The following is a 24,717-nucleotide window of genomic DNA, read 5'->3' as shown; positions in this document are numbered from 1 at the left end:
TTGTTGTGCTCTTTATTGGAAGGGACTTAATTTTCTCTTGCCCTCCAGCTCTCCCAGAGCCAAGCTGTTCATCTGTAAAGTTCTAGGTGGTAAGCCCCACTGATTATAAAAACTCCAGATATTAGCTCCCTTTGGTTCTCAAAGCCAGTGTTACGAGGCTTTGTCTTCCCAGTGCAGGTCCCTGTGACTGGGGTGCCTGGTATGGGGTCTGCTCCTCTCCCTTCTCTGTTCTTGTGATGTCCTTCCTTCCCATGGACAGTCTCCTGAGTCAGCTTGGCTCCCAACTGTGTTTCTACCTGATGTGGTCTCTTCTGTATGTTTACTTGTGGAATCTGTTCTGCCAGTCTTTGAATCATTTTCAGTGTTGTTTACACTGATGTGATTGTTATCTAGTTGTATCCATGGAACAAGGTGACTTTAGGATCCTCTGACTCTGCCATCTTTTCTGGAAGTCCCCTATACTCATTTCATTCTGAAAATGACTTGAAGTAGCATATAAAGATATGAGCAGTTTTTCACGATAATATAATGCAAGTAACTGGGAAGGAAGAGAAGATGAGGATAGGAGAGAAAAAGATTAAACCAGGAGTAAATTTAGTATCCCAAGGAGATGTCACAATATCTTTTTAGAAAGATGGGTCATCAGATTTTTTTCCAGCTTTCTGGCAGCCATCAGAAATAAGGAATTAAAAATCCATATACATGAATTACAATATCCGTGTTTTAGGGAAAGGGAAGAAAGAAAAACTACTTTGTTCGATATAAGAATAGTTTATTGAGACCTGCAAGAAATTTCTTTTGTGTTTCTATAGAGAGGACCGTATGAAATTGTGAAATATCCTTTACTTCTCTACAGTAAATATAATAGTTATTTCATAGGGGTTAAAAAATTTTTTTAATGTTTATTTATTTTTGAGAGAGAGAGAGAGAGTGCAAGTAGGGGGAGGGTCAGAGAGAGAGGGAGACACAGAATCTGAAGCGGGCTCTAGGCTCTGAGCTGTCAGCACAGAGTCCAACGCGGGGCTCAAACCCACAAACGGTGAGATCAGATCTGAAGTCGGACACCCAACCAACTGAGCCACCTAGGCTCCCTATTTTATAGGTTTAATTTAGCCATTCCTTGCTGTAACTGCATAGCAAAAGAATTTTGTCTAGTTTCCTAAAGGTACTTATACAAACAGCTAAAATGCAGTCCCAGACACACAGCTTCCTGATGATCTAGTCTATTCCAAGATTAATATTTAGAGTATCTGGATTAGAGGAGTGAATAAAGAATATATTTAGTGCATAAAAATGTTTTTGTTTTAAAACAAAAAAATGCTTTTCTTTTTTGTTTAAAAAATAAAGTTATATGCACATCTATGTCACTAAATTCTGCATATCACTCAGTTCTACGTGTTTGATTAGAAAAACAGCACTCCCAACTCTGATTCTCCTCCTCCCAAGACACTTTGCTTTCAACTGTCTTATTATTTTGGTGTTTTCTCGGTATCTAAATATCATGCTGGTAATGCATCTTGAGTTTTAATTCTTTGTATTAGCTATTGACTGTCTTTTATGCTAACGGGGATTTATTTAGGTCTGTTTCCTCTCTCTACTTCCATGGTACATATGCACATTTTCAGTATACAGCCCGTTTTCCATTCTACTGATGTAATTTGCATTCTGGTTAATTCAGTATTCAGTGTTTACATTTTTTTAAAAATTTTTTTCAACGTTTTATTTATTTTTGAGACAGGGAGAGACAGAGCATGAACAGGGGAAGGTCAGAGAGAGGGAGACACAGAATCTGAAACAGGCTCCAGGCTCTAAGCTGTCAGCACAGAGCCCGATGTGGGGCTCGAATTCACGGACCGCGAGATCATGACCTGAGCTGAAGTCGGCCACTTAACCGACTGAGCCACCCAGGCGCCCCAGTGTTTACATTTTTATGACTACAAATAAGAGCTGAGATATGTTACTTTTATTTTCCTCAGCATCTTTTTTCCCCCTTAGAGTTAATAGCTGTATTTTTGTTGTTGTTACTAGTTTTCTTTCTATTTATCAATATAATTTACCTCTAGGTTTACTGCCATTTATCCACATATCCTCTTAAGGTGTTTATTCCTATCAATTTTGCATTTATGAAGAAAATTCTGGAGTTTTTTTTCTCGCTCTTACATGAACCAGTTGCTGTGCACTCCTAGTTTTCATCCTAGGATATCTCCCTTCACCTGTTTCTTGTATTAGATCTCCTGTTTTTTGTATTCCAGGTCTTCCTTGTCTTGGTTTTGTGTCTTCATTTTGTTGGAAGAAATCATTTCCAACAAATGATTTGTTGGAAGCTCCCTAACAAAAGATACAGGGGAGGTAAATTTATTGAAAATGTCTTTTTATCTCTCATACTTGATTGATAGTTTGGCTGGCTATAGAATTCTAAGCTGAAAATAATTCCCCTTGTTGGAATTCCCATGTTGGAAGAAATCATTTCCAACAAATGATTTGTTGGTAGCTCCCTAAGAAAAGATACAGGGGAGGTAAATTTATTGAAAATGTCTTTTTATCTCTCATACTTGATTGATAGTTTGGCTGGCTATAGAATTCTAAGCTGAAAATAATTCCCCTTCAAAATTGTGAAGACATTGGTCTATTGCCTTTTATATTACAGTGTGGTTCAGGAGTCTAATGTTCTGATTGCTGATCCTTTATCTATAATCTATTTCTTTATCTCCTTTTTGTCTCTCTCATTTCTTTTTGGAAATGTATAGAGTTTTTAGTCATGTATTCTGAAATTTCATGATAATGTACTTTGATGTGGATCTATTTTTATTCATCATTTTCTCTAGTCCTTTAAATCCAAGAAGTCATACTCATCAATTTTGGGAGATTCTTTTGAATTCAGTTTTACCATTTTCCCCATCCTTTTTCTCTGTTGTCTTTTTTTCTGAAAAGCCTGTTATTTAGATGTAGGACCTTCTGGATTGGTTCTATAATTTTCCTTTCTATTCTTTTTGCTATACTTTGGGAAGGCTTTCTCACTTTTATCCTTAGAACCTTATATTGAGGTTTTCATTTTTATGATCATGTTCCTAATTTCTAAGTATTTCTTTTTTTTTTTCTTGTCACATAGATAGATGTTCTTAACTTATTTCTCCAAGAATAGGGGTGGTAATTTTGTTCTTTGATGTTTTCTTATAATGAATTTTTCTTTATTTTTTATTTCTGCTCTAATGTTTCTAATTTCCAATATTCTCTGTTAAATCTTCAAGTGTATTATATTCTTCCTCCTGCTAATCTCTTCTGAATTACTTTTCTTTTAGTTCTTTTCATCCCAGACTTAATGATATCCATTCTTCAGATGGGGGTTAATCCTTGAATTACTCTTCATGTTTAAGGGTAAGGTCTAAAAAGCTTGTGGATGGGGCTTACCAACTGTGAGGTTGGTGATTGCAGGGTGATCTTGCTGAACTTTTTGTGGGTAGTTCCCATGTTGTATCTTTAGTTCCTCTTGGGCTGGTCAGATTTTCTAGAGAAGACTTCTCATTTCCTGCATGGATGGTAAAGGCCTGGGTGCCAGCATTGTCCAAGCTGAGTAGGGGAAAGACTTCAAGCATTCAGAAGGCATACATTGACTCAATCACCCTTGTTTTAGAGCAGTCTTTTTACCTTCAGTTGTGCCTGGTATTTGATGGCCCAGAGACACTTCTTTTACCTTCTCCAAAGAATAACACTCTAGTTGTCTGTTAGAGTTAACAAAAGGTATGGAACTAAGAGGAGTATTTAGGGATGTAATTGTTTTTTAAGCAGCTTTCATCTAATTCTCCTTATTTCAGCCACCACCTTCTCCCTACCCCCATCACTATCTTTTCCAGAGGTACCTGGTGCTGTTAATTCCTGAGCCTTTTGAAGATTCTACAGAGTAAGTTCCATTGGTTCTTGGCTTTCCTTACTGCCAGCTTAAGATTTGGCTTTCCCAGATCTGTTAAGTCAGTTACCACTTATGCATCTGCTTTTCAGCTTCCAAAATTAATTTTGTTGTTGCTGACTCCTCTCTTGTTCTCCCTGTTCTTGTGTTTTATGCTTATAAAATGATGCCTTTATTGTACGTTTAATGATGGTTCTAAGAGTGGGTGAAAGAGACATGTGTTCAATGCACCCTTTTAGCCCAGATGTCCTGACATTATTTCTTACTACCAAGCTTTTAAAGAGTACTGGGGATAAATAATTTGAAGATATATCTGGAATGTAGGTAGAGAGTTTTGTTAATTAAAGGCAAGTCCACCATCATTATATGACCATCATCATTATTACCATCACCACCATAACCATCATCACTACCACCATTAATTTCGTCAGTTGATTCTCATAATCTAATGAGAAGTACTATAAGGAAGGTAAGGGAAATTTTATAGATAAGGGAAATTAAGGCTTAGAGGGTGTGAGGAATGTGCACAGGGTCACACAACCTATGTGGGCGGGATGTTGGACCCTCAAAGCCTAAGTACTCTTATTAATCCCTGGGCCTGGGCATCACTGCCTTCTTTTCATAGTCAACATTAGCTAAGCTAGAGTTAAGGTTGATATCCATGTAAGAAAGTTTAAAAGCCTAAGCAGGGCACAGGGCTAAATAGAAAGTCAGTCCATCTTTACATTTCTTGTTCTGGGGAGGTACCACCCATAAAGAAACTGTAGGTCCTCTAGGTCTGTCCTATGTCCAGGTTGTAGATCTAGAATCAACTGGGGACCTCAGGAGCAGGAGGCTGGGGTACAAGTTGCAGGAATGGTCAGGCCCTATAGCCTTGATGGCAGCTCTATGGGGTGATTCCCACCAGCCTGGCTGCCTATATTTCACCATTTTAGAGATTAATGTTGCAAATATATGTCAGTGAACCTGTTAGGTGCTGATAGTCTGTCGTGGTGTCTGACTGACTTAGCAGAGAGCTGCTGATGACTTACAGCTGGGTGAATGAGATGTGATGAATCACCCTGTTACTTTCCCTTTGGTTAAAGCTGAAGGAATTGAAGAATCTGCAGCAGCAATACTTACAGATTAACCAAGAAATCACTGAGTTACGTCCACTGAAGGCTCAACTTCAGGAGTATCAAGATAAGACAAAAAATTTTCAGATTATGCAAGAAGAGCTAAGGCAGGAAAATCTCTCCTGGCAACATGAGCTGCATCAGCTCAGGTATGATAATCCCTGCTTTTTGACTCTTTTTCTTTTAGTTTTCTTTTTTTTTTTTTTAGCTTTTTATTATAAAATATAGTTTTATAAGAAGTTACAAAAACAGTACAGAGAGCTCCTGTATACCTTTCACCCAGTTTCCTCTAATGGTAATATCTTACATTACTATAGTATACCCAAATTAGGAAATGACATGGGTGTGAGTCATAGACCTTTTTCAGATTTCATCAATTTTATGTTCACTTACATATGTATGTGTGTGGTATGTGTGCATAGTTCTGTGCAACTTTATCATATGTGTAAATAAATGTAATCATCACTGAAAATAGTCACTTCCTCGCCCTCCTATGCCAATATCCTACTCTGGCAACCACTAATCTGTTCTCCACCTCTATCATTTTGCCATTTTGAGAATTTTTTAAAAGTTTTTATTTAAATTCCAGTTAGTTAACATACATCATTTTAAGTGGAATCCTACGGTATGTAACCTTTTGAAATTAGCTTTATTCACATATCATAAATGCCTTTGAGGTCCATCAACATTGTTCGTGTATCAATAGTTCATTCTTTTTATTGATGAATAGTATTCCATGGTATGAATATACTGCTTTAACCATTCACACGTGAGTGTTGCTTCTCATTTTTATGTGTTATTAATAAAGCTGCTATAACCATTTGTGTATAGGTTTTTATGTGGAAAATAAGTTTTCATTTCTCTGAGATGTTTGTCCAGGAGTGCAAATGCTAGGTTGTATGGTAAGTGTCTGTTTAGTTTTTTAAGAAATTATAAAACTATATTCCAGAATGACTGTACTATTTTATATTCCTAGCAGCAATATATGAATGATCTAGTTTCAATATTGAATGCTGTATTCTTGTCAGCATTTGATATTGTGACTGTATCGTAGTTTTTTAGTAGATACGCCATGGTATCCCAGTGTGGTTTTAATTTGCATAATGGCTAATAATGTTGAAAATTTTTTTGTTGCTTGTTTGACATGCATATGTCCTTTTTAATGAAATGTTTGTTCATGTGTTCTGTCCATTTTTTATTTGGGTTGTTGATTTTTTTTTACTCTTGAGTTTTGAGCATTCTTTATATGTTCTAGGTACAAGTTCCTTATCAGATACGTGGCTTGCAAATATTTTCTCCTAGTCTGCAGCTTATCTTCTCATTCTTCTCAATGTCTTTTTAATTTTGATGAAATCCAATTTAATGATTATTTTTCTCTATTTGCAAATTCAGTAATTTCAGTTCTAGCTTCATATTCACTGATTCTTGATTTTTTTTCTTCATCACTTCTATTCTGTTGTTGAGCCCATTGAGTTATTAGCTTTTATTTTGGATATTATATTTTTAAGCTCTAAGATTTCTTTTCAGTCTTCTTTGTATCTTCTATTTCTTTGCTAAGGTTTTCTCTTTTTTTAAGTGAAGTATAATTGACATACAATGTTACATTAGTTTCAGCTGTACAACATAGTGATTCAACAATTATATAAATTATGCAGTGCTCACTGTGATAAGTGTAGTTACCATCTGTCACCATACAAAGTTATTACAATATTATTGATTATATTTCCTATGCTGAACTTTTCATTCCTGTGACTTATTTGTTTTATAACTGGTAGTTTCTGCCTCTTAATCCTCTCACCTATTTTGCCATCCCTCCTCCACCCCCTCTGCTCTGGCAATCACTGGTTTGTTCTCTGTATTTATGAGTCCATTTCTTTGTTTGTTGTTTTTCAGATTCCACATATAAGTGAAATCATATGGTGTTTGTCTCATTTTCTGTCTGACTTACTTCATTTAGCATAATACCCTCTAGGTCCATCCATGTTGTTGTGAATGACAAAATTTCCTTCTCTTTTTAGTTCAGTAATATTCCTGTGTGTGTGTGTGTGTGTGTGTGTGTGTGTGTGTGTGTGTGTATACCAGATCTTCTTTACCCATTCATCTGTCAGTGGACACTTGAGTTGCTTCTATATCTTTGCAGTTGTAAATAATGCTGCAGTAAACATAAGGATGCATATATCTTTTTGAATTAGTGTTTTGTTTACTTTTGGAAAATACCCAGAAGTGGAGTTACTGGGTTGTATGGTATTCTATTTTTAATTTGTTGAGGAACCTTCATACTGTTTTATATAGTGGCTGTACCAGTTTATATTCCCAGTAACAGTAATTAAAGTTTCCTTTTTCTCCACATCCTCACCAATACTTAACTATTTCTTGTCTTTATGATAATAGCCATTCTGACTGCTGTGAGGTGATACCTTATTGTGGTTTTGATTTGCCTTTCTCTGAAGATTATGATGCTGAGCATCTTTTCATGTGTCTGTTGCCCATCTGAATATTGTCTTTGGAGAAATGGGAAGCATTCTGTATTTTCATTTGTTTCCAGTGTGTTAGTAATTGCTTGTCTAAGCATTTTTGTGGTGGCTGCTTTAAAATCCTTATATAATTCTATACATTTAATTCAACATCTGTGTCATTTCAGTGTTGTAATCTGTTAATTTTCTTTTCTCAGACAAGTCATAACTTCCCTGGTTCTTAGTATGATGAGTGATTTTCAGTTGTATCTTGAACATTTTGGAGATGATATGACTCTGAATCTTACTTAAATTCTCTGCTTTAGTAGGCTTCCACTGCTAGATGGAGGGTGCAGCCCAGTGGGCTGTCTACTCAGCCTTCATTGTTACCCCAGGAGAAGAGGTGCCTTGATACTGCCAGGAAGAGACAGCTGCCCAGGTTCCCCATTTGTACTTCATTGACACTGCACTTGGTGGGGAGCAGTGCATCAGTATTGTTAGGTGAGAATACAAGTCCAAGGTCCATACATGGACTCCATTGATACCATTGGGGGTGGCAGGTTTTGGAGAGAGGCATTTCATTATCATTGGACAGTGGGGGAAAATATAGGTTCCTCACTCAGCCCCTACTGACATTGCAGGAAGGTGGTTGAATAGGTAGACATCTACTCCTCTTGTTACCCCTGGTCCAGAAGTCCAAAGTCCAAACTTTCTGTTGACCTCTTCTGATACTACCTGCACAGGGACAGGGAACCTGTCTCTGATACTACCTCTGCTTTGTTACCTTGTTATGGGTAGAGGTAGATGTCTAGACCCCACATGTTGTTTACATTGACACTATAGTGGGGTGTAGGTGGGGGCAGTCAGAGTCACCTCTTTTCCACTGGGTAGTGGTGATAGTCCAGGGTACTTTGGCCTTTTCTGATACCACCCAGCAAGGAGGGTGAATTACACCTAGTTATCTCTAAGCAAAGATATAAGTCTGCTCTTTCCACTAGGATTTTGTTGATTTGGGGTGGAGGGAAGGTGCTGTGGTTTTTCCATGATGTTCACCTAGAATAGAGTGATTACTGTCTTTAATATTTGCCTCACTAGGCTTTTGGCAAGTGGTCTTTTGGCAAGTGGGAACAAACTTTACTTGGTACTCACTGGTGTTTCTAGATTGTTGGATCCTTCTTCACCCAGTTTGGGATATATAAAATTCAAAAAGAAAAACCAGCAAATTCAATGCTGTGTCATTTCTCATGTCCTGGGGTCCCTAGTTGGTCCAATTTCTTCTCTCCATGTTTCTGGGTCTTCCTGTGTTTGTTTTTATACATAATTCCCAGGGTTTTTATCTATACTTAGTGGGGGAAATAAGGAGATATGCATCCACTCCCTCTTGTCTGTATCCAGAAATCCAAGCCCTTTTCTTTTAAAGATGAATAATAGTGTTATATGGTACTATTAGAGCAGAAAAAAATATAATAAGAACTGTACTTCTGGCTGGTTTTTAAATTCAGTGTTTCTAACAAATTTGATCCAAAAAGAAAGGTAAAGAAGAAATGCTTAGCAGTATGTAAAAACAAATCCTGTTGTTGCAACCTCACTGTTGGAACTTTATTGCTGTTTCAAATCCAAAACTTTCAAAGTTTGGTACTAAAAGAAGAATCTCCGTGTTGGAAAGTACTGCTAATCATGCAGCACCTGTTTTGTCTCACCTGCTGCTATCGGCAAGTGAATACAGAGAATACAGGTGGAGTCTAGATTCCTATCCAACTTACAGAGGGGCTACCATCGTGGCAGTTAGCAATATAATAAAAGTATTGTTGGAATGGCCCTAAGGCAGCTCTTAATGTGCAGACACAAAAGATTTGTTCCTTCACCGATCCTAGATAACATACATTTTGCTAACGTGGCATTTCAAAATAAACCTTAAGCCAGCTTTACAGAGCTTTGTAGAACTTGGTAATTTAAATTTTGCCCAGTAAAATTACATCTAAAAGGTTTTCATATTTAACATCTTATTAACTTTCTTGTAAGTGAACATATATATAACCTATTTCATGGAGTTGATAGCCTCTCCAAATAATAAAAGTACACATTTTTAACCAAATGATGATTGCAAAGGTAAAAAAATTGAATTTTTGCTCTCTGGGAACACAAATTTCTTCTGTTTATTCTTTCTGGAGTTGAATCTCAAGAGAAAAAATGAATTGCTCCGTTTCAGCTTTATCTCCCCCCACTCATTCCCTGCCCAGGGAATAGCTACCCTGAGTTTATTCTGTTAGAGTCTTTTAGAATCAGTGCATTATCAAGAGATCAGGATCTCGGTGTGTCTTTTTCCAAATGCATAGTAAAACTGACCTTTGAATTTAGGGATCTCCAAAGATGATTGGAACCATATGGGAGACATCAAGTTGATGCTCCCATATTATCTCCAGGTCACCTGGAACTACAAATATATTAAGTGTCCAGTTACCAGTATAAACTTAAGAGCTGCAAAGCTCTAAAGGCTTATTTTCTGTAGACACCTCTTCCCTTTTAAATTTCCTGAAAGGGCATCCTAAAAGGATACTTTCCTTATAGAGTTGAATCTTAGAGAAGAGAAAAAAATGATTTCTGGTCTGTTGATTTTTTTGCCCCCTCATTGTGTCCCCATGTACCTTTCTCTTAGCCTTTCTCTCTTGACCTTCCACAGTTGAGCAATTTTGAAGAAAAGTAAAATTATATCTCAAGTGAATGTGAGTAAATTGGGGGGAGGAAAGGAAGATATTTTACTTCACATTTAGAAGGAAGAAGAAAATGAAGACACAGGTTTGATTCCCTGACTTTAGGACCAGGTTTTTTTAGCTGAATATCTTCAGGGCTCTCTGTCGTTTGCTCTTGATATACTTGGGGGAAATTAGCTTTTCAAATATGAAAAGGCTGGAACATCTTGTTTAAACCTCTGTTAGCCTCAGGGTTGGCTTATTAGGAGAGCCTGGATCTATACCATGACCTTTCTCTTCCCCTTGTAGCTATTGGTTTGCTCATTCTGCTCTGGTTCCTGTGCTCTCTTACATAAGGGGTAAGTGAGGTATAACCCTGTAATGGCTGAGTTACATGAATAATCGGCTTTGTTTCTTAGGCCCTATTCTCCTTTGAGCGTCTCTTTCCATGCCATCACCACCTTCCAGAAAAATGGCAGCTTGAAGCTTTTTATGGAAGATTATGGTCTTTCTTCTGCATTACGCTCTTAAATTGTTCTCTCTCATTTTTTCACAAATATCAAAGAAAGTGTTGAAAGTTCTTGTGCCTTTTACATATAGTGACCTTGTAATAAAATTTCATTTTAGTTTCTAAGTTTTGGCTCTGCCTATTTGAAAACATTTTGACTGTATTCCAACTCACTTCTTAGCAAAGCAGTATTATTTCATAACAGGTATTTGCCATTTAGAAAAGAAGGGACCATTGTACCTTTTTTCTAAAGTGAAAGACAAAAAAAAGTCAGATTCAATTCAAACAAAATCTTGTATTATTGGGACAAATAGAGACATGGGCATTATTTAAAGTGAAGAGACACTGAAGAAATTTGATTACAATTCTAATGAGTTCTTCTAGACAGTACAGAGAGAAGTAGAACTAAAGAATATGACAGAGATGCAGTTTTTGCTAGTACTACAAAAAATTAGCTGGGATCAGAAAGAAGCCTTCCTCTTGGCTAAGTTTAGGGAATAAAAATATCAGCAGCTCATATTTGTTGGGCGATTATGATGTGGCAGGCTCTGTGTCTGGTGCATGGCATACAGTGTCTCATTCAATCCTCAGAATAATCTTCAGGAATAGATATGTATTCCCATTTCACCAGTGAAACTCAGAGAGATTAAGAAACTTTACTCAGGGTCTGATGCCTAGTTTATGACAGAGCCAGCATTTGAACCCAGTTCCTACAAGACTCTACAGTTGTATTTTTGTCACTATAACATTAGACTGCATCTGGCACTACCTTTCCGAAGAGTTACAGTAGTTTCCCATTGCTTATAAAGTAAGCTTTATTTAGCATGCACTCAGTGCCCCACATGATCCAACCTCACTTCTCCATCCTCATTTCCTACCCTATCCACTTTACATGCTACTCCACTTCCAAATTCAGTGCGTGTGTGTGTGTGTGTGTGTGTGTGTGTGTGTGTGTTCATTTTTGTGCCTTTTGTTCAGTATGTTCCTGGAACCTGGAATGTTTTTCTGTAAAATCATCCTTGGTCTTGCCAGTTGAAATTATTTTATTAGTTCAGCTTCATCATCTTGCTGTACAGTTCAATTTATAATATAAATTTCAATTGGTTACATATTTACTACATCTCTACAGCCCATGCTACTGTTTTGAATATGTAATTATTCATCCTTGTCTCACAAGTATTTTTTGCCTATGATCATTTCATGTGTTTTGTAGGGTGGAGAAGAGCTCCTGGGAAGCCCAGGAGAAGAGAATGAAGGAACAGTACCTTATGGCTATCTCAGATAAAGATCAGCAGCTCAGTCATCTGCAGAATCTTATAAGGGAATTGAGATCTCCTTCCTCCCATACTGAGGCCCTCAAAGTACAGTACCAAAGACAGGTGAGTAATTTCAGTGCTGATTGCTACTTAGAGATAACCACCACCCAGGAAGAATCAGCTTCCTGCAAGCCAAGTGCCCATCTACCACTCTTGGACAAGCTGTCTTGTGACCTCCTATGAAGTGGACAGAATTTACTGAGGGAAGGAATTAAGCATGAACAGCATTGGGAGGGAATTTCATCAGTGTTTGTATCCTGGCAGGCATCCCCAGAGACATTGGCATCCCTAGATGGATCACAAAATCTAGTTTATGAGACAGAACTTCTTAGGACTCAGCTCAATGACAGCTTAAAGGAAATTCACCAAAAGGAATTGAGAATTCAGCAACTAAACAGTAAGGTAAGTGTTTCCTACTAGACTAAAATTCAATTTCTTATTTCCATGACCAGAAGCAAGGTCGTAAGTAGGAACTGATTAAGCCTGTGTTTTAGCTATAGCATATCTTAGGGCGCAGAAGATTTACCTTTCTTGGAGCCTGGGTTGCTCCCCGCAAAGCACAGATACGGGACCATATCCACTTCCTCATCCTTGGAGTGTCCTTGGGAATGATTGGTGAAATCTATTCAATAAGAATAAAAAAAAAAAAAATCCAACTCTTTTAGGAAGGCTTATTCCCCAGCATTCTCTCCCCATCTGTATCCCTTGTTAGTAATATTGAGGTAACTCCCCACAAATCCTCCAACACCTTCCTCTCTGTTTCCCATCAATGTGCAACAGGAAAATGTCTCCAGGAGGAAGCTTTTCAGATGTGATTAGATAGCAGGGATAGAGGTGAGAGGGCTGCTCTTTGTTCCACTCCATTTGTAGGCTTCTTCACTGGTGTCTAACATTCTGGAACTAAAGAAGCCAGATTTTCCCCCAAACCCCAGCCATGCCATTCTAGACACTCTAAGGAAGCATGCTGGAGTAGATAGGATGTATTTCTGTAGGGAAGAGCCACTTTGCCATCTGGTCCCTAGAGCCAATCTCGCCAAGGCAAGATTTTTTTTTTTTTTTAAATGTTTTTTTAACGTTTATTCAGTTTTGAAAGAGAATGAGACAGAGCATGAACAGGGGAGGGGCAGAGAGAGAGAGGGAGACACAGAATCTGAAGCAGGCTCCAGGCTCCGAGCTGTCAGCACAGAGCCTGACGCGGGGCTAGAACCCACGAACTGTGAGATCATGACCTGAGCTGAAGTTGGATGCCCAATTGACCGAGCCACCCAGGTACCCCTCGCCAAGGCAAGATTATTCTTGGAAGAAAATTATTCTTGGAAGCCTTTTTACATCTGTGTCTTCTCTCCTCATTCATTCTCTGGCTTTTCTTCCTCCTTCACCTACCTCTCCTTCCCCACCTTCTTATGAATCATTATATTCCTGTTGCTTTCTGACTTCAAATATTCTCTGGTGGCAACTCCCTAGTTCTGACTTCTTCAGAGGAACCCAGCTAGGTAGTTTATGTTAGAACTAGAAGGGATTTAAGAGGTCATTTAGACTGTAGAGTACAAAGATTGGCTTTGAGGAAAGCTGTGAATGTCCAAAAAGTATATACAAAATGGTGTGTGTGTGTGTGTGTGTGTGTGTGTGTGTGTGTGTGTAAGTTTCTCATCATGAGAACTCATCAGTTCACCAAGGGATCTATGATCCAAAAATGGTAAAGATTGGTAAGCTGTATTATAGATGAGGAAACTAAGGCCCAGAGGTATTAAGTAATTTACCTAAAGTGTTAGGAGGAGGTCATTCTGAGATAAATATGATAATAGTATGTGGAAAAGCACAGTACCTAGCTTATGTAGAAGGTAGTTATTAAATGTTAAATTCAACTAATTGACATCAAAGTATCAGATGCTGATAATGCTATTAACTTTGGCAGACAAATTTGCATTTTAAAAAATAGGTTTGTTGATCCAAATGAATAAAACTATAGGGCTTTTATTGGGGTAATTGTCTGGGAGTGGTTATTTTTTCTTATAAAGTAAGTTTATTAAATTTATTTATTTTGCAGGGGGCAGTGGTAGAGGGGCAGAGAGAGAGGGAGCGAGGGAGAGACAGAAACCCAAGCAGGCTCCACACTGTCAGTGCAGAGCTCGATGCAGGGCTCAAACTCACGAACCATGACCTGAGCTGAAGTCAAAAGTCAGATGTTCAACTGACTGAGCCACCCAGGTGCCCGTCTGGGTGTTTTCAAGGGGGCTCCAGAGCAGCTCCTATCCAGTTCCCCTTTTTTCCATAAACTAGATTCCATCTCAGCCTTGTTACATTTGCTGCCCTGAAAATCACTCTAAATCACTTTGAGCATTTGTCTTTCTAGGACAGTATTTTAAACTGCGATTCAGGGCTATTAGTAAATGATGAGGTCATTTTAGTGGGTAGCAACTAAAAAATTTTTAATGTAAACTTTTTTTTAATGTTTATTTTTGAGAGAGAGAGAGAGAGAGAGAGAGAGAGCGAGCGAGCGCACACGGGGGAGGGGCAGAGAGAGGGACAGAGGATCCGAAGCAGGCTCCATGCTGACAACAGCTAGCCCAGTGCAGGGCTTGAACTTGAGCTGAAGTCTGATGCTCAACCAACTGAGCCACCCAGGCGCCCCTAATGTTAATGTTTTATTGAGTAAAGATACAAAAAAGCATACAAACCATAAATTCAACATGGCATATTTTCACAAGGTGAAGACACCTGTATAGCCAGCACCCAGATCAACAATCAGAACATACCAGAACCCTAGAAATCCCTTGTGTCCTTTTCTGTTCATGACCACCCCCTTCTTAGAACTACAGGTGCATGGAATCATATCTTCTCTCTTATGTTGCTTCATTTATTTTGTGAGATTCATCCTGTTGTATATAGTGTGATTTTTCCTTCTCATACTGTACAGTATTGCATTGTAGGCTTATACCATGGTTTCTCTGTTCTGCTGTTTAAAGGACTTTTGGGTTTTTCCAGTTTAGGGCTATTAGAAGCAGTGCAAATAGTGTTTTGTAAAAAAACACAGTAAAAAAGATTGGAAATATGTATGTATTATGTAATATATATAATAAAGAACATATCTTGTTTTGGGAAACTTTAGCTTCAATTATATATATTTATGTACTGGTTCTGGGTCATAATCACAGTTATGCTTTCTTTAACAACTTTATTGAGATATACTTCATCTACCACTTAAAGAATGAGAAGCACTACTTTGAGTCACTATCATTCTGGGTGAGAAAGAGTACTTCCTTTAGAAATCAACTGTAAAGTATCTCTGTCCCTAGTGTCATTCATTCATTCATCAAGCAAATAACTATTATTTGCCTTCTATGGGCCTGGCCGTATGTTAGGATACACAGTAGTCCCTCATGGAGCATATTATCTGATGAGTTTAGAGCCTCACTCTAGATGGGTCCCAGCTACCTAGGAGAATTTCTTCTTGGGCCCTAGGATGGAGCACAGTAGATGGGCTGTCAGCGTAGAATGGCTGCTCTCCAAGCCACTGCCCTAATTCTTTCCATGGATGCTCAGACTTTATGTATATAATTCTGCCAGCATGGTTGGATGTTTGTATATAATACAAACTTAAAAACATGAGAGGAATGATTATTGGTATAATGTAGTCTAGATCATTCCCTCCTGCATCTGTTTTTATAAGTATAGATATGATGAAGTACAATAGCTTATGAGCTAGAACAGAGGTCAGCAAATTCTGTCAAGGCCCAGATGGTAAATACTTTAGGTCTGTAGGCTATGCCGTCTCTGTTACCACTATTCAGCTCTGCAGTTGTGTCACAAAAGCAGCCGCAGGTGGCACATAAATAGAGTGGTCATGTTCCAATAAAACCTTATTTACAAAAAAAGGCAGTAGACCCTGGAACAAAGTTTGTCAATACCTGAGCTATAGGGATCTGTGTCTAATTCTAGAAAGAATAATGCAAACATTAGGAAAAGTGCTTTATATGAGGATGGCTGGCTAATAAGCAATTAGACTTTTTCAGTGAAGAGGGGTTTTGCTTCCAGTGAGTTTTACAAATCGAAGTTTTCTCCTTCAGATTTGTGAAGGAAAAATAAAGTGTTGTATTTTTCAATATTGAGAGGTGTTTGTTTGTTTGTTTGTTTTTGTACAGTTTGAGCTGTTCACTGTTGCCAGGAAAATTAATTTTTGTTTGTTAGGAGACTATAATACTCTGTCTCAGAACCCAGTAGTTATCATTGTACCCAGTAGTCATGTCTACCCCTGTCTTCAAATTAGTATTGCTTCTCAAACGTTTATATCCTTTTCTTTGCTCACTTGTCGTACTCCCCCCAAAAAACCATAACCTGGTTCACTTCCCTCGCTGAACCCACAGATGGGATGCCATCATGTAGTAGGGAGACCTTAGACTTGGAATCAAGAACCATACTTGAGTCCTGGTCTGTCATCTATTAGCTACATGTTGTTGGGCATGTCACTGATCGTCTCTTGTTTGTTATTTATGAACGGGGACAGAAATCATTCCTCTACCTCTCTCAAATCAGATGATACTTTAAAAAGTACTTTGTCGGGGTGCCTGGGTGACTCAGTCAGTTGAGTGTCCGACTTTGGCTCAGGTCATGATCTCATGGTTCCTGGGTTTAGGCCCTACATTGGGCTCTGTGCTGACAGCTTGGAGCCTGGAGCCTACTTCGGATTCTGTGTCTGCCTCTCTCTCTGCCCCTGCCCCCTTTGTGCTCTGTCTCTCAAAAAATAAATAGACATTAAAAAAATTAAATTTAAGTTAAATAGATGAAAAATAAAATAGAAAATAAAAAAAAAATAAAAATTACTTTGTAAACTTGCTTTTCAGAGGTAAGGTTATTTGTTGTGATTTTTATTTTGGCTATGCAAATATTTTTGTTATACCATGTGGATTTCTTATTCTAGTTTTCTGTGAGTATCAAATGTCCTTCCCATCCAGCCAGAGTATCTCTAGAAGAATTTATCTTCTCTTTGAACATTGAGTCCACTTTTTCACACAAGTACTAACTCAGAATAATTACAAAAGGAATACTCAGGGAAAGATTGAACATGTGTCCAGGTACACTGGTTTCCCTTCGCATAATGCATACAGTCCTATAGCAGGGACTTTGAAGAAGTATCTCTGATTGTTAATATTTCTGGGTATTAATCATAACTAAAACTTGAAACCTGACAAGCCTGCAAGTGAGGAATTAGAATTGTAGTTCCAGGGGATTGAATTCAAGTCATCGTAGGAGCTACAATGGGTAAATTTTTCATTCAATAGAAAAAATAATTTTCTGGTTTTTGACCTGGTAAAAACTGACGTGGGCTGCTCTGTCAGGTGGTGAGCACCCCTGACACTGGACATGTTCAAGGAAAGACTGAATAACTACCTCTTAGGTAGTAAAGGAAGGTCCTGCTTTGAGTGACTGAAATATTTCCACCTGTGAGAGTCTGTGCTCCCAGTATAGTTTCTTACATGTACATAGAAATTTAGGATTTCTTCTGTGTCTCCCACCTACCACCCATGATAATTTCTTTTTCTACCTTCTTGACAACTTGTAACTCTCTGCAGCATTGAAGAATCTGCCCAGTACTGTGGTTGTGTGAATTTTTAGGTGACAGCTCTATCTCTTATCGACTTTTAAGGATTATAGTCATTTGTGAGTTATTTCATCTTGGACCCAACCTGCTATCTTTCTCCTTTACATACCTGCGATAGTTTGTACTATCAGATTGCTTGTGGGTTTCTGCTTTCTGGTTTCCCAGTCAATGTACTAGGCACCACAAATAGTTTCCTACCACTTCTCCAGAATTATTTTCCTTTTTCAGTTGAAAAATTCTGAGTTTTCTCAGTTTGAAGGAACACACAATGCTCTTGTTACTATTATTGAAATAAAGGTCTTGGATTAAAAAAAATTAGATCCTTGAAACTCCAAGAGTCTTCCTAAGCACTGCTTCTTGTGAAACAGTCCTTCCCCTCTCCACTGTTGCAGTTCTCTCAACTACTCGAAGAGAAAAATACCCTTTCAATACAGCTCAGCGATACCAGTCAGAGTCTTCGTGAGAACCAGCAGCACTACACTGACCTTTTTAATCACTGCGCAGTCTTGGAGAAGCAGGTCCAGGAGCTGCAAGCGGTGAGCTGGAAGGCAGCGAGAGGCTGGGAAAAGGGTTACAAAATTGAGTGCAAATGGGAAAGCATAAAGAGCAGCATGGGAGAGGCTGGTGCCTCAGGCTAAAGATTAATTAGGTGTGATGGAAGAGAGGAGAGCATTCGCTGAGATGGGAATAAGGCCTAGAAAAATTAAAGAGTGAAGGGATTAGAAGGACAAAGATCAGTGAGATGGTGGGAGAGAAATCAAAAAGTGAGTGGGAAACTGATGACTGAGGCTTTAACTCTGTCACTAAGACTGTGGATTTGGCTTCAAGAAATAAGAAAGCTGTAGGAAGATTTGGCCCTGAGAAACAAAATAGGTGGGGCTGGTGACACAGCCTAGCGGTGTGTACTGTTGAAGCTGGGAGGTAGTGAGAATTAGCATAGAGATGAATAGGACAGGGAAGGAGGAGGTTTGCGAGTAGTCGAACAACGGAAGGATCAGAGTAGCTTTTGGAAAATCCATGAGCCTCCGCTAGAAAAAAAGCAGATTTCAGCCGTAAGCCTTTAAAATTTTAAGAAGAGAGATTAAAAAATGATTATCTGGGAGAAAATCTAATCAAGAGTTTCAGGTAGGAGATTAATCTCTTAGAGCAGAAGATTCTCACTTCTGACTCTGTACTTGAAGAGAACGACAAGAGGAGTGTTTTTCTCCAGGGTGTCTCATTCTCTCTGGTGTTCAGTGAGTTCTCATTTTGCCCAAGCGGTTTCTTAAGTGCTTTCATCTCTGAATTACTAAACTTATTCTTCTTCTAGGGGCCACTGAATATAGATGTTGCTCCAGGAGCTCCCCAGGAAAAGAATGGAGCTCACAGGAAGAGTGATCCTGAGGAACTGAGGGAGCCACAGCTCAGGTAGGGGAGCAGCCCTCAACCCTGGTGCACACACTAGTGTACAGAAATGGACAGTCATCTAGATGGAACTGGAGCCCAGAGTATGGGTTTAATATGACTTCTTATCAGCCTCACCGGATTGGTGTGAGGATTAAATTGTACCAACTATAATAACAAATTTGTAAAGTTGAAAGTTTGTCAGGCAATGGGAGCACACCTGCGCGCACACACACACACACCACTAATCCTGTGGTATTCAAATGAAAGATATGCAGTCAATCTCTAAAATCTCTAAGGCATTCTCTGCAACTTATTTCAACAGCTACACTTTTAAAATGTTCTTTTTTTAAAAAAATCTTTTCCCCTTCCTATTTTTTGTTTGTATAAACGTCTATACATTTTCCTGCTTTATAATCTTACGAAGGCTTTGAATCCCTTGTGTCAGCAACTATGTTCTGCACCTACTGATGCTGTTTGATGTCCTTTTATTTTGAAGCTTTTCTGAAGCCCAGCAGCAGCTGTGCAACACTAAACAAGAGATGAGCGAATTGCGGAAGCTGCTGGAAGAAGAACGAGACCAAAGAGTGGCTGCTGAGACTGCCCTTTCTGTGGCTGAGGAGCAGATCCGGCGGTAAAGGACTGAGGGAGATAACCTCTGTTCACTTCTCATCCTTTCTGATTACACTGGGTACACTTCAGTGGCCAGACTTGGGAATAATTAGGATCTAATCCCATCTTGAGATGGGTGCTGCAGTGAAGTTTGGGGTCAAGATAAGCTACGTTAGTCTAAGCTTAGCCCTTCCACAGTGTCCTCTTCGGCCCTGATGCGGAATGCAGATGTAGGCAGCTGATCAAGTGCAGCCCGCCTAGGCCCCACACTCTGCCATGTTAGAGCTTCTTTCACATGTACTGTGCAGTGTATGTGGAACTAAGCGCACTTGTTATTTCTTTTTAAAGAAATTTATTTTGAGAAAGAGTGAGTGAGTGGGAGAGGAGCAGAGAGAGGGAGAGAGAGAATCCCAAGCAGGCTCTGCACTGCCAGCATGGAGCCCAATGCGGGGCCCCGAACCCACAAACCATGAGATCATGACCTGAGTTGAAATCAAGAGTTGGACGCTTAACAAACTGAGCCACCCACGCACCCCCAGTGGACTTGTTATTTAAAAGCAGCCAATGCTGTTTGGTTCACCAATATTTACAAACATTTCATTTTTCCTCGGCCTAGCCTACAGAAGTTGACATACTGACCTGCATAGTGCCAGACTTTGCTGTTCCAGGTCAGGGCTGTCCCTGAAAAGCTTATCATCTGGAGGAACAGACACAGAAGGTGTACTGTGCAGTCAGCCTGACTCTCAGAGGAAAACTGGCATGATGGAGCTAGACTGTACTCATTCAGTTTCTCCTTCCAAACTCACAAATCAGATTAAAATATTCTTTCTTTCCAGGAGAAAATTCGGTGACCTGCAATGAGAGGCCAGGAGTGTTAGACTAATGGACATCCCTTCATATGGAGGAGTGGAGAGTTCCATCCTCCCCACCATGATTAAAAAGTGCATACCTATAGGCAAATATTTGTTCAAATGTGCTATGTTACCGCAGCCCCTTTGATGCAGTTGATGTTTTTTGAGAAACCATTGAATGGAAAAAGGCAGCTTCTTCATTACATAGAGAAGTGCCAGTATTAAATCAGCAAAAAATGAAGAAGCAGTAGAGGCTGGCAGTTCAGTTTAATTCTAAGAACCTCACAAAAATCTTCCTTGGATGCTTTTGCCTAATTAGCCTTTGGTAAATGAAAAAACAATTTAATGAGTTTCTCTGGTGTATTGGAAAAAAAAATAAACAAAAAACAGACGTGAGGTTTAGAGACAAACCTGGGTTTTGAATTCTGGCTTGACCTGTTACTGGCTGTGCCACCATGGACAAGACAACATTAGTTTGAAGATAGTAACACCAACCTCTAACCTGAGGATTAAATATATGTACAGCACCCAGTCCAGCATCTGATACATAGTAGGCAATTATTAATTCCTGGTAGTTATCCTCACCGTTAACTGCTGCTGAAAGAAACCGATCTGCCTGCACACACACTGCTTGTGTAGGGACAGGAACTATAGTAGCAGCCTTTGCTGCCAGTCTGTCGTGCTACATCACACAGCAGAATGGCTGGGAAGACTTCACCTCATCAGCTGCTTGTGCTACAACCAAGCCATGTCTCTTTTTTTCCCTCAACACAGGTTGGAGCACAGTGAATGGGACTCTGCCCGGTCTCCTATCATTGGCTCCTGTGGCACTCAGGAACAGGCACTGTTGATAGATCTTACAAGCAGCAGCTGTCGAAGGGTAAGAAGGGGAGAAACTAAGGAGAGGGTACTAAGCTATCAGACAGGGCTGGCTGCATTGAGGGCAAGGAGTCAAGGAAAAGGAAGGTGGAAGTCCAGGCACTGAGTACCTGATGAATCTAAGACTAGAAGGGTATGGAAGGTTAGAGGAACCTAGTGGAGTTGGCCAAGTGACCCTGAAGGAGCTTTCTCTCAGGATACCTCTTTCCTGCAATGTTGGGAGAAGGGAAAGGGACATATCCCTGTAGGGCAAACCTCTCTGACTTTCCAATTTTTCTTTCAGACCCGGAGTGGTGCTGGATGGAAGCGGGTCCTGCGTTCACTCTGTCATTCCCGGACCCGAGTGCCACTGCTAGCAGCCATCTACTTTCTGATGGTTCACGTCCTACTCATTCTGTGTTTCACAGGCCATCTATAAACTGAGTTCTCACCTTTGTGACTACTCCCCTCAGAACTTGGAATTCCCTCATCTCTAACATCCAAACCATCAATTTTGCTAGTGGAACAGTCTTCCCACTTACAGGTCTTCTCTCCAACTCTCCACAGAAAGTGCCTGCACAAACAGAGGTGGATGTCAGCCCAGGGCAGAGCTGCAGGGACCAGCGGGTCTGCTTTCTTCTCCTGCCCGGGGTCGGAACACTTCTGCATAATCTGAGGAGGCCCCACTGTCGGTTGTTGAACCCGGTATTTGTTCAGATTTTGCAGGGCCCTGATTTTTTGTGGTCCTGTGAAGGATGATGAGGAATGTCTTTCAGCTTAGAAGATGGTTGTAATAAACCTAATAATCTGAAGTCTAGTATCATTTTGATTGATACTTTCTTTCCCTCAGTTACCTTATATTTTCTCCTGCTTCAGAGGGAAGGTGGACCTGCCATAAACAAAGTTTTGGGGAACAGTATCTCATAGAATAGCTGGTTAGGTCTCTTGCAAAATAGGGTGGGAACTGAAGAACTCCCCAGGGTTTCAGTTGACCAATCACAGGGTAGGACACTGACTCCTTCCCTGATTGTTCAGACATAACTGGAGTTAGATTTGAGGTCCTGGACTATAGGGATAGAATCCTATGTGTGTGCCCTTGATCACATACTGAGGTATTAAATGGCTCGTGCCTTTCCTTTCATTGAAAGGAAGAATTGGCTATAGACAGGGGAGATCAGATTCTTGTCATTCCGATGTTGTCTGGATATGCCTTGAGTGTAGACCCTAAAGCAGTATACTAGGAGCTAATCCTAGGTGAGGCATTGACTCCCACCAGGGAGATCTGACTGGTCTGATGACCACTCCTAGCCTCTGGTTGTACAAAGCTACTCTGCTGTTGGTGATAGTTAGCCCTGTTTCTCAGCCCATAGTCATCTGCCCTCTGTGGTAACAGAGCTGAGGAAAGTGGAGGGTGAATATAGAGAAGACAAGATATCTAAGTCTAAGCCTGAGAATGGCAGCCAGGATTGAATTCCATTTGTGCCTGTTCCTTGCCTCCCCTTCCCCCACCCTTACCTGCTGGTTAGTTTCTCATTATGCACATGATGTGTTCCCTGCCTGCTCTCACCACCCAAAGAAGAGAGAAAACTGGTGGACTGATTGATCTGCTGTGATCCTTTGTTCTTTGGTGACCAAATCTTGGTCATGGCAACCCAGGAACTTTCCTGAACAATTGTAAAATAATAAAATTATTTTCAGAATCAAAACTGGTGGTGGTATGTACATGTGTATGAATGTATGTAGACACAGGTGCTTATGTACATGTGCTTGCATGCTGGGCAAGGAAGGGTAGATAGGAGACAGAGGGTTGGGCAGCCAGGAGTGGATTCAGGGGTAGTAAGCTCTACCTGTTTAGGCTTCCTTCTCCTTGGCCAGCATCAGTAATGGCTGCATGTGTCATTCTGGCCTTAGCCTCTAGACTCCAGGGTGATGAAGCGGAGTGAGGAAATTCATTCTAGTGTTGAACCAAACAAACTGCGCCTTAGGGCCTGAGATTCATGCAGCTCATGCCTGGGCCTGAGAGAATACTTATCTGGGGTATAGTGAAAATATTAGGCCCTTAAGGATCCCTATGAATGGGAGTTGGGGGAAGAGAAATCTAAGAGGGTATAGCAGAATAAACATTACTATGTTACTGGTTTATTTAAGTTTATTTAAGTTACTGGTTTATGTTAAGTTTATTTATTTTGAAAGAGAGTAGGGGAGGAGCACAGAGGGAGAGAGAGAATCCCAAGCAGGCTGTATGCTGTTAGCATGAAGCCCTATGTGGGGCCCAAACTCCTAAACCGTGAGATCATGATCTGAAGTCAGACGCTTAATCAACAGAGCCACCCAGGCACCCCTACTATGTTATTTTTATATTAAGTTGCTGCTTAGGAAAAGCTAACTTACTTTATTAAAGTACAATGAGTGAATCAAACCAAGATTTTATGGCTTGAAAGTCCATGCTATTTATTTGTGTGCTCCATCTCACTGTCTCATTAGAAATGAACTTGGGGGCAACCTGGGTGGCTCAGTCAGTTAAGTGACCGGTTCTTGATTTCGGCTCGGGTCATAATCCTATGGTTCGTGGGATAGAGCTAGAGTGCAGAGCCTACTTGGGATTCTCTCCCTCCCTCTGCCCCTCCTCTGCTCATGCTCACTTTCCCTCTCTCTCCCAAAATAAATAAACTTAAAAAAGAAGAAGAAGAAATGAACTTGAGACTTTGCTAAAGAGTGATAGGGTTAGAACTGTACCTGGATGGTGTGCCACAGTATTTGGTCTGATCATTCCCATTTTTGACACTGAATCAGGATCCCAAATGATCTAAAAGATCTTTTCCCCTTCTACAAATGATCTTTTCCTTGAAATGATTTTGGTGCTGCCATAATAAATAGGTCGTGAAGTAGGAGAGAGAAATACACTACCACCACCACCCACCAAACTGACATAGAATTCTTAAGAGTGACTAAAGTCTTATTATTTCTAATGCAGAAATCACCTCCACTATATCTTAGACCACTTTCATCTAGTCTCTGTTTGAGTCTGTTGGGAAGCTCAAACCTGAGCAAATCAGGTTAGAACTCCATATCATCAGGCTTAGGAGAGACTAGGTCAGATAACAGTAACAAACACCAATTTTTAGTAGCTAAAACAGCAAAGATTACTGTTTAGTAGTGTTGTCATCATTCTCAGCTGGGGACCCAGGCTTCCAGAGGAGCCACTGGAGAACTGCACTTTGCCTTGGTGAGCAGTGGGCAGAAAAGCATGGCAAAGCTTGCACTGGTCTTAAAGTCTCCACCAGAAAGTGATGTATTTCACTTCTCACATTTAATTGGCCCAAATCAGTCACCTGAGCAAGTCTGGCTTCAAGAAGGAAAGGAAGGAGGGGCAGCAAATCTTGAACAGTAATACAAAATGCCACAAAAACCTTCCAACATCTGGTAGT

The 24,717-nt window shown here is 39.8% G+C and overlaps 1 protein-coding gene across 11 annotated transcripts in view; it reads left to right on the top strand.

Annotated features, from left to right (window-relative positions):
• Window positions 1-22,995, top strand: part of GOLGB1 (golgin B1) — a 90,369-nt gene extending 67,374 nt beyond the window's left edge. For 7 of the 11 annotated variants that reach the window (XM_042903419.1, XM_042903421.1, XM_042903418.1 and 4 more), the window contains 8 exons: window positions 4,990-5,168; window positions 11,884-12,049; window positions 12,251-12,388; window positions 17,978-18,121; window positions 18,895-18,992; window positions 19,468-19,602; window positions 21,206-21,311; window positions 21,594-22,995. In XM_042903419.1, the coding sequence (XP_042759353.1) occupies window positions 4,990-5,168; window positions 11,884-12,049; window positions 12,251-12,388; window positions 17,978-18,121; window positions 18,895-18,992; window positions 19,468-19,602; window positions 21,206-21,311; window positions 21,594-21,728 (1,101 nt within the window). In that variant the 3' untranslated portion in view covers window positions 21,729-22,995. Of the gene's footprint in view, window positions 1-3,812; window positions 3,899-4,989; window positions 5,169-11,883; window positions 12,050-12,250; window positions 12,389-17,977; window positions 18,122-18,894; window positions 18,993-19,467; window positions 19,603-21,205; window positions 21,312-21,593 lie in introns of those variants that run through there. The other 4 variants (XM_042903420.1, XM_042903424.1, XM_042903422.1 and 1 more) reach the window with 4 other exon arrangements.
• The last annotated feature ends 1,722 nt before the right edge of the window (window positions 22,996-24,717 follow it).

This window comes from Panthera leo, chromosome C2 (genome assembly GCF_018350215.1).
Source record: "Panthera leo isolate Ple1 chromosome C2, P.leo_Ple1_pat1.1, whole genome shotgun sequence".
Taxonomy (NCBI): Eukaryota; Metazoa; Chordata; class Mammalia; order Carnivora; family Felidae; genus Panthera; species Panthera leo.
Note: the sequence above shows the minus strand (reverse complement) of the source record. Positions and strands in the feature narration are given on the sequence as shown.